We start from the raw sequence: 16,570 nt of genomic DNA, 5'->3' as shown, positions 1-16,570 counted from the left end.
GACTGGAACTGCTCTGTGCAAGCTGGATTCGGGAAGCCAGGGTTGATTTCCCAGGCCAACACGGGCCCAGCTCCAGCCCGGCCTTGCCCCGGAAGGACGGGAGTTTCAAAGGCAGTTGCTCCCCATCTGGGGCCACACCCGGGAGAGGCTGACTTTACTGGGGGAAACCCGTTGAACTGGCTGTCTCCCAGACAGCGTGGGCCTGGCCAGGAGGCCACCGCCTGTCTTCAGCCTGGCGCCTCACCTGGCGGGGCCCTGCCCAGCCCCCACCCAGCCAGGCCCTCAGAACCAGGGTGGGAGCCGGTCGGAAAGAGGCCTGCCCCCCTGCCAGCGAGGCCTTGTGAGGCCCCCCAGGGCCCACTGTGGCCTGGGCTGGGTCTCGGGCAGCTGCTTCCTGCTTTATCTTTTTCTTTCACTTTGGTTTTTAACCCCAAAGTGAAACTAAAGATGGGGACAACGTGGGAGAGAGAGTGAGAGTTAAGGGCTGAACACCTGACTTCTCACTTGGGAGGAGGGCCTCAACCTCAGCTTCATTCTCCCCACTGATAAAACAGGAGGAGGAACTCGGCTAGTGATTTCAAGTGTCCCTTTAAACTAGAAAAAGGACAGGACTTCCCCTTCCTCATCCCCGCCACCACTGAGAACTGAAAAGGAGCTGCAGAAATGACCAGAGGATGACCTTCTGGGTCATCCTTGTGGGTCTTCCTATGGGCTTGTGGGAGGACACAAAACTCTGGCTGCCATGTGGAGACCCTCCCTCAGCTTCCTGTCTTGTCTCTCTCCAACCTGTCAACTCAACTCTTTTATCCTGAGCAGCCCCTGGGACGGAGCAAAGTCAGGAAGACCTCTGAGATGAGCCCGATCCAGTCTTGGTACAGACTGGAGACAGTTGTAGAGGAGACACCAACAGCTGCCTGGAAACTCCTGACTCGAGGGCCAAGGCCATCTGCTGAGAATGACAGCAGCCCGCCCAGGATGGGTTCAAACTTCACTCTCTGCTGACCCCGGGGTGCCAGCCACGATATGGCTAAGACCACTGCCATCTGTTTTTTGGAGATGGCTGGTTTACCACATCTCCCCACTGGTGAGATGGAGCCTGGTGACATGAGGAAGGCAAGGAGGAGTCTCCCTATCTCTCAGATGAGGAAAACTGAGGCTTGGAAAGACACAGAGACAGAGTGGCTAAGCCAGGACTGGATTCAGGAGCTAAGTAAATATTTGCTGGACCAATGAGCTCACTGGCCTAGCTGCTGCCAAGCAGGTGTGGCACACACCAGAGAAGCAGGGGAAGGGGGGGTGGTGTGTGTGTGGTGTGTGTGTGTGGTGTGTGTGGGGTGTGTGTGTGTGTGTGTGGTGTGTGTGTGTGTGTGTGTGGTGTGTGTGTGTGTGTGTGGGGTGTGTGTGTGGGGGGGGTGTGTGTGTGTGTGTGTGGTGTGTGGGGTGTGTGTGTGTGGGGTGTGTGGGGTGTGTGTGGTGTGTGTGTGTGTGGTGTGTGTGGGGTGTGTGTGTGTGTGTGTGTGTGGTGTGTGTGTGTGTGGGGTGTGTGTGTGTGGGGTGTGTGTGGTGTGTGTGTGGGGTGTGTGTGGGGTGTGTGTGGGGTGTGTGTGGGGTGTGTGTGTGGGGTGTGTGTGTATGTGTGTGTGTGTGTAGGGGCAGTCATCTCTCCCTGCAGACCAAGTCACAAACAGGTCCCCAGGTACCTGTAACAGCATCCCTCCCCACCATCCTGGCTCCACTTCTGATGTGTCCCCCAGCCCATCTCTTCCCTTCATTCCTGCCCCCCCTCCCTCCCATCTGCACCTTACTCTAGAGACATCTCACTGGCTTAGAACTGCTGAGTGACACTGGTCGGCCTCCCCCTCTCTGGGCTAGATCAGCATAGTCAATACCTAACCACGGTGCTTTACAAAACACACAGATTTTCAGGATGCGGAAGAAGGTAACAGAAGTTTAGGTGCACAGATTCTTGGAAACTGCAATTCCACTTGCAGGAGCGGCTCCCACAGTGATGCCTGCTCACATACATACAGCCAAGTGGGGAACGGTGTTCGTAACAGCAAGGCTGGGAACAACACAAAAGTCCCTGAGTAGAGGACCAGATAAACAGTGGGTGGCCCATCCACCAACGGACTACACGGCCACGTACAGGAACAACCTACAACAGAGACAGCCTCGCGTGAAGCCGACAAGGAACAGAACAGCAGGGGCTGCTGCTGCTAAGTCGCTTCAGCCGTGTCCAGCTCTGTGCGACCCCACAGACGGCAGCCCACCAGGCTCCGCCATCCCTGGGATTCTCCAGGCAAGAACACTGGAGTGGGTTGCCATTTCCTTAGGTAGTAAAACCAGATGGACTGACGGACACAGCTGCCCGCGTACGCAGAATATTTCTGGAGGAAAACACCAAGGCTGTTTGACAGTGATTATCTAGGAGCCTAGGTGGGAGACAGACAATTATCACTAGACATTTTTTTCCCTACAAGTTTGAAATGTTTAACCGCCTACATGGATTGCTTTCTCAAGAGAAGCATAACTTTTGCACATAAAAAAGAACTCCAGCAAAATGTACCCAAGGAAGCTTTCTTCTAGGTGACAGGCATTGCATTCCCTGGGGGCAAGGCCCAGACACCTGGATTTTGAAGCTTCCTCAAGGACTGCTGGATGAGGTGGCCGGAGTTGGTGATGGACAGGGAGGCCTGGCGTGCTGCAATTCATGGAGTCGCAAACAGTCGGACACGACTGAGTGACTGAACTGAACAAGGGCTGCTGGTCACCTTGCAGAATAGGTGGTCAGCTTCCGAAAGCAGATGGAGGCAGCCTGGTCACCACAGGGTCTGGGCAGGGGAGAAAGTAGCAGGGAAGACTCAGGGGGAAAAAACTCGGCCTTAAGGCATATGAAAGACTTGAAGAGGGCTTTGAATGCTCAACAGGTACAGTTGGGAGGGGGGAGTTCCTCCAGAAGGACTGGGGAAACTAAGTCGGGCTGTTAAGACAGAAAGGGAGAAAAGAATCTCTCTCCATGTAGGATACTGGCAAGACCCTTCCCCTCTGAGACGTGGTTCCCACTCGTGGGAAAGTGAGGAGGCTGGGAGAGTTCCTTCCAGACTGATATCCTACGATATGCCTTTGTCTCATTTAATATTAAAGGATGCCAAGGAGGGTCCCCAGCTTAGCACATGGCCACAGGGCTCCACATCTGTGCAGACTGTAATCAAATATTTGGAGGCAGCAGAAAATTCAGGCCAGGATCTTAGGTACAGTCGCCCTTGGGCGACTTCCATCCCCCTGGGGAGAAGCAGATGGCCTTCTGTAGAGATGCCCTCCCTCACCTTCTTGTTAATAATTAAGCCATTACCGAAGACCTCCTTTGTCACTCTTGAAGTTCAGTTGGCAGAGACTTGCTGTCTTGGCTTGCTTTATCATGATGCTCCAGGTTGAAGGCTCACAGGCTACAACAATTTAGGTGTAAGCCTCATGCCCAAAATTCCAGGGCTCTGCAGTGGAAAGAGCCCAGGGTGGGGGGAAGGAGCACTGGAGTGGATCCTTGCTAGACCCTGGAGGTTCGGTGGACTCTGGGAGGTCAGAAGCTAAGTCTCTAAAATGGCTCTCCCGGTCACTGTATTCCCAGGGCCAGCTCATCATCTGGCACACAGCAGGCACTTAATAAATATTTGTTGAATGAATGAACAACAGCTCAGTCAATAAATCCCAGAGTGACCTTGGGCAAGTCACTTTCTGGAAAATGAGGATGACAAGAACAGTAGTGACCTCCTAGGGCTGGGTAAGAATCTGAGATAAGGTGGGTAAGTTCTCTGCAAATCAAAAAAGGGCTACACAAACATTAAGGATCCAAAACTAATGTGCTGAGAACAAAATAAAAAGAATGAATATACCTGAGAATGATCACATTTACAACAAAGCACCTGGCAAGTGGTAAAGCATTGATCAAATGAATTACTACAATCGAAAGGGACAGCACAGGGCACTCTAGTTCACTCCGCCAACGTCTACATAATTTCTCAGGCTCAGTCTGTTCCAAAGGAGCACAAAAATCCCTCATCGAAACTCTCGCCCTGCTTTCTGGTATGAAAATCGTGGGAGCAGTTACAATTGTACCCTGTAAACCCCTAGGCTCAGAGAGTAGATGCCAGTGTATTCCCTGGTGGCTCAGTGGGAAAGAATTAGCTTGTAATGTAGGAGCCGCTGGTTCGACCTCTGGGTTGGGAAGATCCCCTGGAGGAGGAAGTGGCAACCCACTCCAGTGTTCTTGTCTGAAGAATCCCATGGGCAGAGGAGCCTGGTGGGCTGCAGCCCACGGAGTTGCAAGAGTCGGACATGACTGAAGTGACTTATCACTAGAACTGGCATGAGGATCCCAGGGGTGTTTACTGCAGGCAAGGGAGGAGTGGGGAGCGGAGCGTGGAAGCTGTGCCAAGACCCCCGGCCATGGCTCTGCTCAAGGGGGCACACAGAGAAGGACTGGCCACTGGTTTCCAAGCCACGCACTGTGACCAACCACTGCTGCCTCCCCTGGAAACCATTCCCCCTTGCCTTCCCTCTGCCCAGGGGGCATCCCTGGCTGCAGCCTGGGAGAGGAGAACTGGGTTTCATCACCCGGCTCTCCTGAGCTGAGAGGACCTTGGACAAGTCCCTTCCTGCCTTTGTGGCTGGGCCAGGGAACACTCTCTCTTGGGGGTGGGGGAGGAGGCCGGAGGAGAATTCCACTGTGCCCAGTCATGGACGTGCCCACAGTTGGACCAGCCACAGGAGGCCCAGCTCTGGAGGCTGCTCACAGCCTGGTGAGTAAAACGGCTGATGTGAAGGCCCTTCAGTTCTCTGATGTTTCCACCTTAAGGAATTCTGAGCTGGTTCTCAGCCCCGGTCTTCCAGTCTCTAGAAACCAGGGGGCGTGTGGGCTTTAGGGGATACACTTGCGCGTGCATATGTGCTAAGTCACTTCAGTCGTGTCCGACTCTTTGCGACCCCATGGACTATAGCCCATCAGGCTCCTCTGGCCACAGGATTCTCCACCAAGAATACTGGAATGAACTGTGGTAACCTCCTCCAGGGGATCTTCCCCACCTAGGGATTGAACCTAGGTCTCTCAACATCTCCTACATTGGCAGGTGGGTTCTTTACCACTAGTGCTGCCTGGAAAGCCCAAGGGATGTATTAATTCAAGGGTCTCAATTCAAGGGTCAAGAAGGTTCAGATTCCCAGGACCCTAATAGTAGAAGGTTCCTTTCTAAGAAGCTGAGCTGAACTGGGAGAGCCAGTGTTTGCAGTCAGCCTTGGGTCAGAGCCACACGTTTCTTATCTGTAAAAGGGGGATGGTAAGTCTGCCTGCCTCGGGCTTATTGAGAGGATTTCATGAGAGCACCCATGGAGGCCCTGGCACGGAGCCTGGCACAGAGCAGGTGGACGAGCAATGCACTCAGACTGTTATTCCCTGCTCCAAATATTAAGACCCAGCATCTTTCTCACTGGCCCATCAGGCCCCTAGTTGGGCTCTCCTCAGGGAACACACATCCTCTGCACACCAACTGGCCCTTTCCCCTCCCACGGGCTCCCCCTGCACCCCACCCTCTCCTTCTCCAGGATGCCTGCAAAGCTCCTCCCGTCACCACTTTCATTCAGTCCCACTCACCCAGCCTGACTCATCTTGAAAAAAATCCTCCAGTTGTGCTGCTCTGGCTCTAAAACCTTCCATGGCTCTCTAAAGTCTCTGCTTTTCGGCTCAAGTTCAATGCGGCCTACAACCTTCTGGGCCCTCCCAGAGCGGCAGCTAAACTCGTCTACTCACTGTTTCCAAAATATGTGCTCGCCGTGTCCAGCCCCTGCACCTCTACCTTTGGAGAAACCATCCCCAGGAATGCCAGCCCCAACGCTGGTCTCTGAATCCAGTCCCCCTCTCAAGGGCTCTTGTTTCCTCTGGCTCACGCTCACTTCTTCCTCCGCAGACAAAGCCTTTCTTCAGCAGATGCTTAATTACAGACTGTCACACAGTCTCTCATAATTGTAGGCCTTGTCTCCCTTGTCAGAGCCTGAGTTCCCAGGGGCAGAGGCCCTGTCTGTCTGGTCTTTCCCATCCTCTCGGAGTCTGGCCCAGGGCTGGGAGGGAAGACCGCTGGTCAGAGAGTGTTTTCCAAGCCCAATTCAGCTGAGCTGGGTCCAGCTTCAACCACTTGGGACCACTTTTCTGGCTCTTGTCCTCTATACTGGCCAAATGGAGCCTCCATGCACCAGCTCTCCCCAGGCGAACCAGGCCAGGGACAGAGAAATGTGGGAGACCTGGGGGGGAGGCAGGGCGGTAGCTCTTGCCTGGCCCTGACATGGTCTTCTGGAGTGCTAGGCACGTCCTGTCCCTTCCCATCCTTGGGCCTGCTTCTTACAGTGAAACAAGCAACAATAATCTTTTAACTCCAGAATATAGATTTTTGTCTTCCTTGGTTCCCAGGAGTGGGCGGGTGATAAACCAGCTGATTCCAACACAGGCTGAGGGATGGAAGGCAGCTGTGGCTCCCCTCCCACAGGACTGGGAAACCTGAGAACCTGAGAGGCACACACAGCGCACACCTGGACAACCTCATTCAATTCCTGTTGCTGACTGCACTGCACTCCTGCCCAGCTGTTCAATTTCACAGCCCCTACCCTGGCCAGGGCTGACAGCGTCTACTGCTGGGACTGAGCAGGGGAAGTTGGTAACCTCTTTCTGGAAACAACCAATCCTGCCTGAAACAAAGAGCACGATGAGGGACCAGTCTCCCCACCTGTCAGTCCGGGATCATATTGGGACCCATATCACAGGATTGTTGCAATAATGCAGTGGGATAATGCCAGAAACCGCCCAGCGCAGTCCCCAACACCCAGTGTGGCAGACATGCTCCCATGTCTTGCAGGACCTTTCCGATACCAGTTTACGTTCTCAGAGCAACCTGGGAGGAATGCATTTCCATCCCTTTCTGACCCAGAAGAAAACTGAAGTGCAGAAAGTCGATCAGTCCAAGGTCACACAGTAGGGACAAGCCAAACTCTGACCCCAGGCCAGGAATCACTCAGTTCAGCTTTTCCCTTAGCGCGATCCACAAGCCCTCAGCATCAGCCTCCTCCAGGGGGCTGGTTTAAAAAGCTCATTCCTGCACCCAGATCTCCCAAAGGAGACCGGTCAACTGAGACCCTTTGGGGATAGGGCTCAGAAGCCTGAACTGTGTCAAGATGTGGAGCCTAAATTTTATGAGGAAACGGAGGCAGAGAGAGGTGATCTCCAAGGTCACACTTTCATCGAGTGCAGACTAAATTCACATCTGACTCCAGAGGCAGCAATCACAGACTTCTTGAAGAGGAGGCATTTGACTATGTGGCCTCCAAGGGAAGCGAGGCACCACGGGGAAGGATAGAGCACACATAAGGGCTTGAAGCAGGAGAGGCCAGGCAACAACTCAGTGTGGCTTGTGCTTCCCGACCTCCTAGGCGTGAAGAAATACATATGGAGCCTCCCTGCAGCCTGCCCTCCCCGGAGAGCCCAGAGAGAGCCACCTGAGTTTCTGGGAGGAACGCCTGTTGTGTGCAGGGTCTATGACCAGCAGGTCTACGGTGGTGGCCCTCTGGGCATGTCTGGCTGTGGCTCAGGGTGAGAAAGTGGAGGAAGGTGGTGACTCAGTCCCCACCCAAACTCAAGCTAGTCTCTTTAAGTCTGAGATGAGCTGAGAGGCTGGGGAAATGTCAAGCAAACTCTCCTGGCAGAACAGATCCCAGATGGAGAGAAGGTGGCCCAAGGGGTAGGCTACCAGGCAGCAGTAAATATGGAGCAACACTGTGGTTGCAGCAGAAGAAAAGTCAAGAGGCCTGGGCGCAAGGCCCTCCCCGGGCCCCCTGTGCTTCATTCACCTGTGAAACAGGGAGAATTCCACTGGCTTCTGACTTCTTCCCAGGACTGTTGTGGGCAACAGTGGGTAAGGAAAGAGCCTGGCAGATTATACAAGGTCTCACACAGCGAGGGAGAGATTAGAGGATTACTGCTATTATACATCAGAACAGCCAGAAGGTGCTTTCCTTGTCACCTGAACCCCAGCCACAGAGGGGCAGTGGGAGAGTCTGGGCCTCTGTCTTGTTCCCACTAAGAAAAAAGGGATCCAGATATTACTTGGAGGTGAAGGCTCCCATTTATTAAATGCCTACTGTGTACTGCACACGTGCACAATTGCTAAATCATGAATGACTCATTGCGACCCCATAGACTGCAGCCCACCAGGCTCCTCTGTCTATGGGATTTTCCAGGCAATAAGACGAGTGGGTTCCCTTTCCTTCTCCAGGGGATCTTCCTGATCCAGGAATTGAACCCATATCTCCTGCACTGGCAGGTGGGTTCTTTACCACCGGGCTACCTGAGAAGTCACCTACTGTGTACTAGGTATTTTTAAATATAGAATCTCACTTAATCCTCACCATGACCCTGCAGTGTAAATATGATTATCTTGAGTCCAGATGAAGAAGCCAAAGTTGAAAGAAAGTAACTAGACCAAGATTACACCCGCAATGAGTGGAGAACAATTAAAACCAGGCATTTTCGACTCAAAACCCCACACTCTTTCTTTCGTTTGGAACAGTTCCTATAAGAGGCAAAACGTGTCAGGTACAGGGGCCCGGCTCAAGCACTGCCTCCTTCTGGAAGTGTCTCTGATCTCTTTGCCTGGACAAGGTCTCTCTCTGATGAAACCCCACAGTATATCATCAACACATACCTGGCAGCACTCAACACATTCTGTTATTCTGTGATCATACACACTTTTACAGGTAAGACGAGATGTAGGTACAAATAGGTGGCCTTTCAGTTACCTCAATATCCTCAAATGTCATTCATAATTTAAACAAAAAAGACCACAGGTGTTTAAAAAAAAAAATCCTCAAATGTCAGAGCTGAAAGCACCTCCAAGACCACAACATCCAACTTCCTCATTTTTTTGAAGGAAAAATACAGATAGAGGAAGACACTTGTCTGAAGTCACACAGCAGCTTAGCATCAGATCCGAGAATAGAACCTTGGCAGTCTGCCGCCTGGAATTTCTTTAGGGATTCCATGATTTCAGAATCCGTCTGAGGACAAGGAAGATTATTCCCATGTTGCATATACGGAAGCTGAAGCCCAGGGAAAAGCAGCCTCGCTGACACAGTGCGGTGTGGGGACCACACCCTGATCCTCCCACTTCTAGACCAGAAACCAAGCCCTTTCTCCTCCCCACTGCACGAAATCTGTGTAACATGTCAAGCTCGGGGCCCACAGTAAGAGGTCAATGGATGTTGGAAGCTGTCATTATACACCAGTGAGCAGGTGACACTGCCTGACTGGGACAGGTCTGGCAGTGTTACAGAGGAGGATGCAGGAGTCCTCGCTGAATCCTCTGTGCTTTCTGGACCTTGTCTATGAGACGAGGGAGCTATCACAGCTGATCTGATATCCTGCTCCAAAGTTCTGGGACATCTGAGGCTCCCTGACAGCGGACCCCAGCTGTCTGCAGAGCATCTCTCAGCTGGGGCCTTTGTTCCCCTGCTCTATGGGAAGCTGGCAAAGCAGGTGGGGCTCACAACCACAGACTGACTGACTTTATTCCCAAGTGCCACTGGGCAAGCAGGACCACCCTTAAATAACAATGGGATGGAACATGGAAAATCCGACTGCCTCCCAGCACAGACATCCCGCTGGGCACACCCACCTACCTTTACAAACTGAAAAAGAACAACTGAGAATCGAGGCATAAAAGGGGACAGCTGGTTCCCTGCCCTATTGACAGGACAGGTGTATCTCTGAATAATAGGTGGCAATGGAGTTTGGGGTAAAGAACTCTGGACCGGGGCGTCCCAGGCCCAGATCCCCATCCCAACTCTGCCATGAACTAGCCTGTGTGCCCATGGACTAGCTGCTTCCCCTCTGTGGAGCTCAGGTTAGAGCTAGGCTGGCAGTTCCCAAAGTGTCTTTACAGATATTTCATTTGATCTTCATGACAACCCTGTGAGCTTGACACAACTATCCCCTTTTTACAGATGGAGAAACTGAGACTGGGAAAGGTTGAGGGTCTCATTCAAGGTCACAAGGTTTGAGGCTGGCAGACCCATGGCCCCAGAGGTCTTAGATCACTACACCCAAACCTCAAAGGTGGTCACGTGAAGAACAACTCCTTTCTCCCCTCACCCTGACCAACGGTCTCAGCAAGACCAAGGCAGAATAAACCCTGGTTCACCTGCCCATCTGGTGGCTTACAAGTTCTGGCCCCAAACCTCACAGCCCAGCTGCCTAGGAGGCCGCACCCCCCTGCAAAATTTGATTACTCAAGTTGGCAAGAACGCAGCCCCCACCCCCAGTCAGGTCTAAATAAACGCCCAAGTGATATCACATCCTGCTGGCTCCAAAATAGCCCAGGCCTGCCCACAAGCGATCACAAAATGCCAGGCCATGCAGGGCCAAGCAGGCAGGGATGCCCAGCCCGTGGCACGGTCCACACACACACACACACACACACACACAAGCAACTAAAGCAGAAGCCTCAGAGCAGGAAGGGCCCCCACTCCCACCTCTGCCAGACAGCCTGGCCCCTACCCCCTTGCCCTCTTGGTGGGGAGTCCCCAGCGCCAGCCCTCGCCCCAGCGCCAACCCCATGGAGCCTCGGCCGCGGCCAGCCTGCGGGGGACTCCGGCCCGACCCGGACACCCCACCACTCACATTGCTTCAAGAGCTCCAGACACAAAGCCATGAGGGCCGGATGGGGGTCAGAGACCCAGAGACCGGCAAAGACAGAAAAGGGGAGAGGGAGAGACACAGGAGCGGAGAAAGGGGAGACAGGGAGACGGGGCGGAGAAAGCGCGGTGGGGGGTGGGGGAGTGGGGGGCAAGACCCCCGGCAGAGGAGAAGCCTCAAAAAGGGGTCTGCAGCGCAAGAGACATCGAGCGGTGACACCAGCAAGACAGATGTAAGGACAGGGAGAGGCAGGGAGAGCAAAGCAGGGGACCCCGACCCAGGGGGCTGGGGGGCGCGGAGGCCCGACAGAGAACAACGACTGGGGGACAAACCAAGGAAAGGCAGGGAGGGGGTACGAAAGTCAGGGAGCTGGGGAGCTTCGGGGGTCCCAAGGAGAGACCCCAAGGGATCACAGAGGTCCCAGCGTATAGGGGGGACACCAAAAGAGGCAAAAGCCTGCAGAAAGGAGGGCTAAGAAGGAGCAAGACCTCCGGGGTGTGGGGGACAGATGGAAGGGAGGATCCCCAAGGGATGTGCGGGGAGTGTGGAAGGTGTTCTGAAAGAAAGCCCCCTCCCCAGAAGATGAGAGGGCGCTCAGAGAGGGAGTCCCGAAGAACAGGGGCGCTCCGAGAGGGAGACTCTGAGGGATGAGACGAGCGCTTGGAGGGGGACCCGAGATCGGGGAGCGAGGGAGGGGCTGGGAGGCAGCGCGAGGGCAGAGACAAAGAGACAGCGAGCCAGGGAGAGACAAAGCGGGCGGAGCGGGGAGATGGGCCCCAGGGTCGGTGGCTGGACAGAAGGACGGAAGCGCGAGCGGGCGGGAGGACGGACGGACGGACAGACTGGGAGGAGGGCGGGGGCAGGGCCGGGCGGGGGCGGCGCCCGTCTCCTCGCGGGGCCGCGGCTGCTCTGAGCGGCGCTGGGCGGGCCCCAGGCGTCCGGGCTGAGGCGGCGGCGGCGGCGACGACGTGGACCGGACAGACCGACGAAGTGACGGACGGGCTGGCGGCAGCTGCGGCCAGCGGCGGGCACTCACCCTCCTCCCTCACGCGGCCCGGCCCGAGGCTCCGGTTTTGTACGCCCGAGGGGCGGGGCCTCTGGGTTAAAGCCCCGCGCCGGCCCCGCCCCGCCCCGCCCCCCGCGTCAGACGCGCGCGCGCGTCGCTCGGGACTCCCGGGGCGGGCGGGGCCGCGCGCGGCCCTCTCGGCACGTGGCCCGTCGCGCGCGCCCGGCGGAGCGGGTGCGCAAGCGCGCGAGACGCTCAGTCCAGCCCACGCCCAGGCCGCCCGACCCTGCGAGGGAGCGCGCGCCCACGTCAGCACGCGCGTGCCTGAGCACCCGGGACTCCGCCCCTCCAGCCGCCCCCACAAACCGGTTCCAGCTGGAACAAGACGCATGCTCCCTGACGAGCGAGGGGCCCGCGGAGTCTGTACCAGTTTATCGTGGCTACACCTGGATATTCCCCAGGGGAAACAGAGGCTCCGCACAAACACATCGTCTCACCTGTTTGTGGTCAAATTAGCCTCCCAATACTATGGACTCTACGTCCTAAGGGTTTCTAGTGTCCCCACCGCTCCCTCCTGGTTTTGCTGTGCTCATCTGGGGTCTTGCAGGTTGGGTTCTAATCGCTGCTCAGTCTCTGGAGGGCTGTGTGACCTTGGACAAGATGCTCATTCAACTTCCTGAACCTTAGTTTCCTCTTTAGTAAAATAAAACCATTACATCCATGATACCTTGGAGGGCCAAGTGCAATAGGAGCTGTGTAAATTCCTAAGTCACTCCCTTCACAATTCATGGAGCTTCCTCACCTCATGCAGTCCCCGCCTCGCCCCTGTGAGTCCCCTTACTCACAGTCCTGGCCCTTGCTCCGGGCCTCATCCCTTCAGGCTGCACCTACAGTAAGTCTACCATCTGCATATCCAGTTTCTGCTTCCCAACCTGCCTTGCTAAGTGACCTAGACAAGCCCCTGCCCTTTTCTGCACCTCTGTTTGGCAAATGTAAAATGGAGACAAATTTACTGAAGATGATACAGTTTCCAATAGCACTGTTGTGATTTTTGCATAAAGTTATAATCATAACAGCGGGCTGCCCTGGTGGCTTGGTGCTAAAGAATCTGCCTGCAATGCAGGAGATGCAGGTTGGATCCCTGGGTTGGGGAGATCCCCTGGAGAAAGAAATGGCAACCCGCTCCAGGATTCTTGTCTGGAAAATCCCATGGACAGAGAAACCTGGCGGGCTACTGCCACAGGGGCACGAAAGAGTCAGACATGACTGAGTGAATAAACAGCAACAACAAAAATACTAAAAGCAACCATTTCCTTTTAATATTGATGCCAGGCACTGCCATTTTGATGCCAGGCACTGCACTAGGCACTTTGAAAATACTAGATTGCTCTGCCCTTCTCACAGTCACGGCTACACCTATATCATTCACTTAGTCTTTAGATTGATTACGCAGGAAAATTCAGGAAGCCCCAAAGCACAGTCTGACTGCCTTGCTGTGTCCCAACCACACCCACAGCCCTGTTTGGCCTCCATCAGCTACGGAGCCCTCCTGCCTCTGGGCATTTGTATCACTCTTCTCCCAGCCTGGAGTACCCCACCACCACTTCTTCCCTCACTTCCTTCAAGAGTTTGCTCAAACACGTTTCTCAATGAGGTCTACCCTGGTACCCTATTTATGCTGCAATATCCCTCCCCTCCCCCTGCTGACACTCCCAGTACTCCTTGCCCTACACTGCTTTCCAATAAGCCATATAATTAAGGAACATCCCTGGTAGTCCAGGGGTTAAGAATCTGCCTTCCAACGCAGGGGATGTGGGTTCAATCCCTGGTTGGGGAGCCAAGATCCTACATACCAGGGCAACTAAGCCCACGATGTGTCCCACGCCACAACCACAAAAAGATCATGCCACAATGAAGACTGCAACCTGACACGCCAAATAAAGAAACATTTTTAAAACCCCATATATTTATTTGCATTATTTATGCTGACTGCTTTGTCTGTCCTCCAACCCACCCATCTGCACCCAACAAGAGCATACTCTCCATGAAGGCTAGGGTTTCCATTTTGCTCACTGAGGTGTCCCTGGTCCTGCACCACCACTTGGCTCATGGTAGGTGATCAGTGAACATCTAGTCAATGAAAGGGATGCCCCATGGCAAGGCTCCTGTCCTTCACCACCACTGTAGGGCCTCCACGATTCAATGTAAGCACCTTAGTCTCTCCTCCTTTGGCCTGACCTCTCTACCCTTGAGTGAGTAAGGGATATTTTTGTCTCATTCAGAAACCTGGGATTCCCAGCCTGCCCACCAGCAGCCCAATCACTGTTTCCCTGAGAAGGTTCTACGGGTCTGCCTAAAAATGGGACTTAGGAGACTGGCTCAGTTAACCAGGGACTTCCTGGTCCAAGGCTGGGTGGCGCCCAGGGAGGAAGGCCCCATTCTGCCCAGTGCCTTCTGTGGAGAGGGCCCTCATTCAAGAGGCAGGAATTCTGGCTCCTCATCACTCACTCTAGGAAAGTCTCCTGGACACTCGCATTATTCTCTGACTGTATGTTCCCTGCCCAAGCTCCCTGGGCCTTGCCTGGGCCACTGCACAGCCTCCAATCCATCCTGCCCATGTTGCCAGATGATTCTTCTTGAAACTCCTGTGACCACACTGCAGCTCTTTACCAGAACCTTGGATGCACACCCTTCAACACCCACAGAATAGTGGGGAACTCAAGTCAGGCTGACCCAGTGGGGGAAAGAGCTCCTTGACCTACTAACTGGGTTACCCTGACTTGACACTCACCTTTTCTAGGCTACAGTTTCTTTGTAAAATATCTGTCAGTATGTATGTGTGCGCACATGCGTGTGTGTGTGCACATGATTAACTGGGCTAAATCAGGAATGTCAGAAAAGTACAACTCTCCTGGCCAAAGCAGACATCACTAATCAATGGTGCCACACTTCTCTGCTTAACTCACTCTCAGTCCTGAGCTCCAGGGATCAGGAATGACAAGTGAGTTGAAGCCTATTTGCATCGCTGGACATGATGGTCTTTGAGATTCCTCTCTGCCCTGACACTCTGGAGACTGGAGTGTCCAACCCGACAGGAGCCTGTAGCGTGATAATCAGAGACTGTGGAGGGTCAGGCTTGGGAGAGGGCTTGGGGGATGAGGGCGCCTGGAAGGCTGGCTGCTTACTGCAATTTTGTCAGCCTCCCTTCCTGTGTCTGTGCAGAAGAGAATGAATCAGAGAAGAAACTGGGGGAGTTCCGGGGGAGGGGAGAGGGAACAAAGGAAAGAGGACAGAGCATTCTGTGACTCAGATAGGAGGTGTTTGGGGGTCTCCAAATCCAAGCTTCACAACATAGATGGAGAATCTGGGGCACAGGAAGGGGCCAGGACCCACCCAGAGTGACTTAGCAGAGCAGAAACTAGATCCAAAAGGATCCAGGATGTTTCCCAGGCCAGCAACCTATCCCAGTTCACCCTAGAGCCTCAAGCACCACCAGAGAGTGACCCCAGGTGTGTGGACATCTGTGCGTGTACACAAGTATACCCATGTTCCCCTGCAGAAAATGTAGCTGGTGCAGGGCAGGGGCGGGTGGCAGGTATCACCCCGCAGCCCACCACTATCACGGCTCCTGAGTGATGTCACAGCCTCTCTTGTGATTCAGAGGGAGTGGGAGAGAGACAGGCTGGGGAGGGAGAAAGGCCAGAAATGGAGAGGAAAAACGGGAGAGCGGGTGGTGGGGAGAAATAGGGCTGAGGGAGACAGACAGAAGGCTAAGATGATGGCGGGGAGGGGAAGCTGGGAGAAAGGGATGGAGGGAGGGTGGGGGGAAGGAGAGGAAAGGAGGTGGGCAGAGTCAGAGATGGGAAGAGTGGGAGGGAGGGCGTTCTCTGTTCTCTGTTCTTTTCTTTCTCAGAAGTGCAGAAAGAAGACGGAGGATGGGGCATACTGAAGGGTACCCAGGGGCCTTCCCGGCAGGTCCTGTGGCTGGGGAGGGGCATGTGTAGGTACTTAAACGTGTATCTGCTGCTTCCCCCACCATCCCAGTAGGGGCTGACCCCCGCCTGCCAGTCACCTGCCAGAGCTATTTCCGGAATGTGGAATCTGGGTCAGAAAGGGGGAGGGAAAGAGGGGGTGTCTGTGGAGGCAGCGCTGGCAGCTGGGAAGCTGGCCAGTTCCCAGCGGGTAGGTGGGTGGGTGGGCAGCTCCATGCCTTGCCCATGGCCACTGGGGAGGGGCCCGCCCCTGCCAGGCTCTGTCTCAATAATTGACCCCACATCTCCCACTCACGGCTGATGGCCTGAGAGCATATGTGCCCATGTGACAGTGACAAAGAGCTTTCATGCCCCTTGGCAAGTTGGGGGCTCAGAAGAGCCCTCGGTGGGCTCACTTCTTGGAGACATATGCTGAGGACAGGGGGCAGCCTTCTGAGCAGGAGACCCCTGCAGGGAGACAGCGGCTGCGGGAGGGTGTGCCTGTGCGTATTAGGGTGTGTCTGTAACGAGGGAGGTGATGGCGGGCAAGACTGCCATGTACGGTGGTACAGGTGGTACACAGATTAAGGATGCCACATATAGGAGAGGGTGCTGTTCATAACATAGACATAATTGAATTATATATTTCTTATGACATGTTTGTGGCAGATGGCAGTACAGGATCTAAGCCTAACAAAAATTGTGTGACATGATAATTTTGCAACAGAAGACAGTTAAGTGTCTTTCTTAACCCAGCACTAAGGTATCTAAGGGACCAACTGCAGCTCTGGGCAGAGGTCTGAAAATCTGGTGACTTAGGTTTTCCCTGCAAGACAGGTGAGTTTACCTGCTGAGCATGAGGGAGTC

General features: G+C 54.4%; 1 protein-coding gene across 4 annotated transcripts in view; it reads right to left on the bottom strand.

Moving 5' to 3' along the window:
• DLGAP4 (DLG associated protein 4) overlaps nucleotides 1-16,570 on the bottom strand; it is a 141,083-nt gene that overhangs the window by 52,906 nt on the left and 71,607 nt on the right. Inside the window, exon 1 of one of the 4 annotated variants that reach the window (XM_018057812.1) lies at nucleotides 10,712-11,580. The exons of the other annotated variants lie outside the window; for them this stretch is intronic. Within the exon in view, the coding sequence (XP_017913301.1) occupies nucleotides 10,712-10,742 (31 nt within the window). The 5' untranslated portion in view covers nucleotides 10,743-11,580. Of the gene's footprint in view, nucleotides 1-10,711; nucleotides 11,581-16,570 lie in introns of those variants that run through there. 4 annotated transcript variants of the gene reach the window in all.

Source organism: Capra hircus, chromosome 13, assembly GCF_001704415.2.
Source record: "Capra hircus breed San Clemente chromosome 13, ASM170441v1, whole genome shotgun sequence".
NCBI lineage: Eukaryota > Metazoa > Chordata > Mammalia > Artiodactyla > Bovidae > Capra > Capra hircus.
The sequence above is the reverse complement of the archived record's forward strand: the minus strand, read 5'-3'. Positions and strand labels throughout refer to the sequence as shown.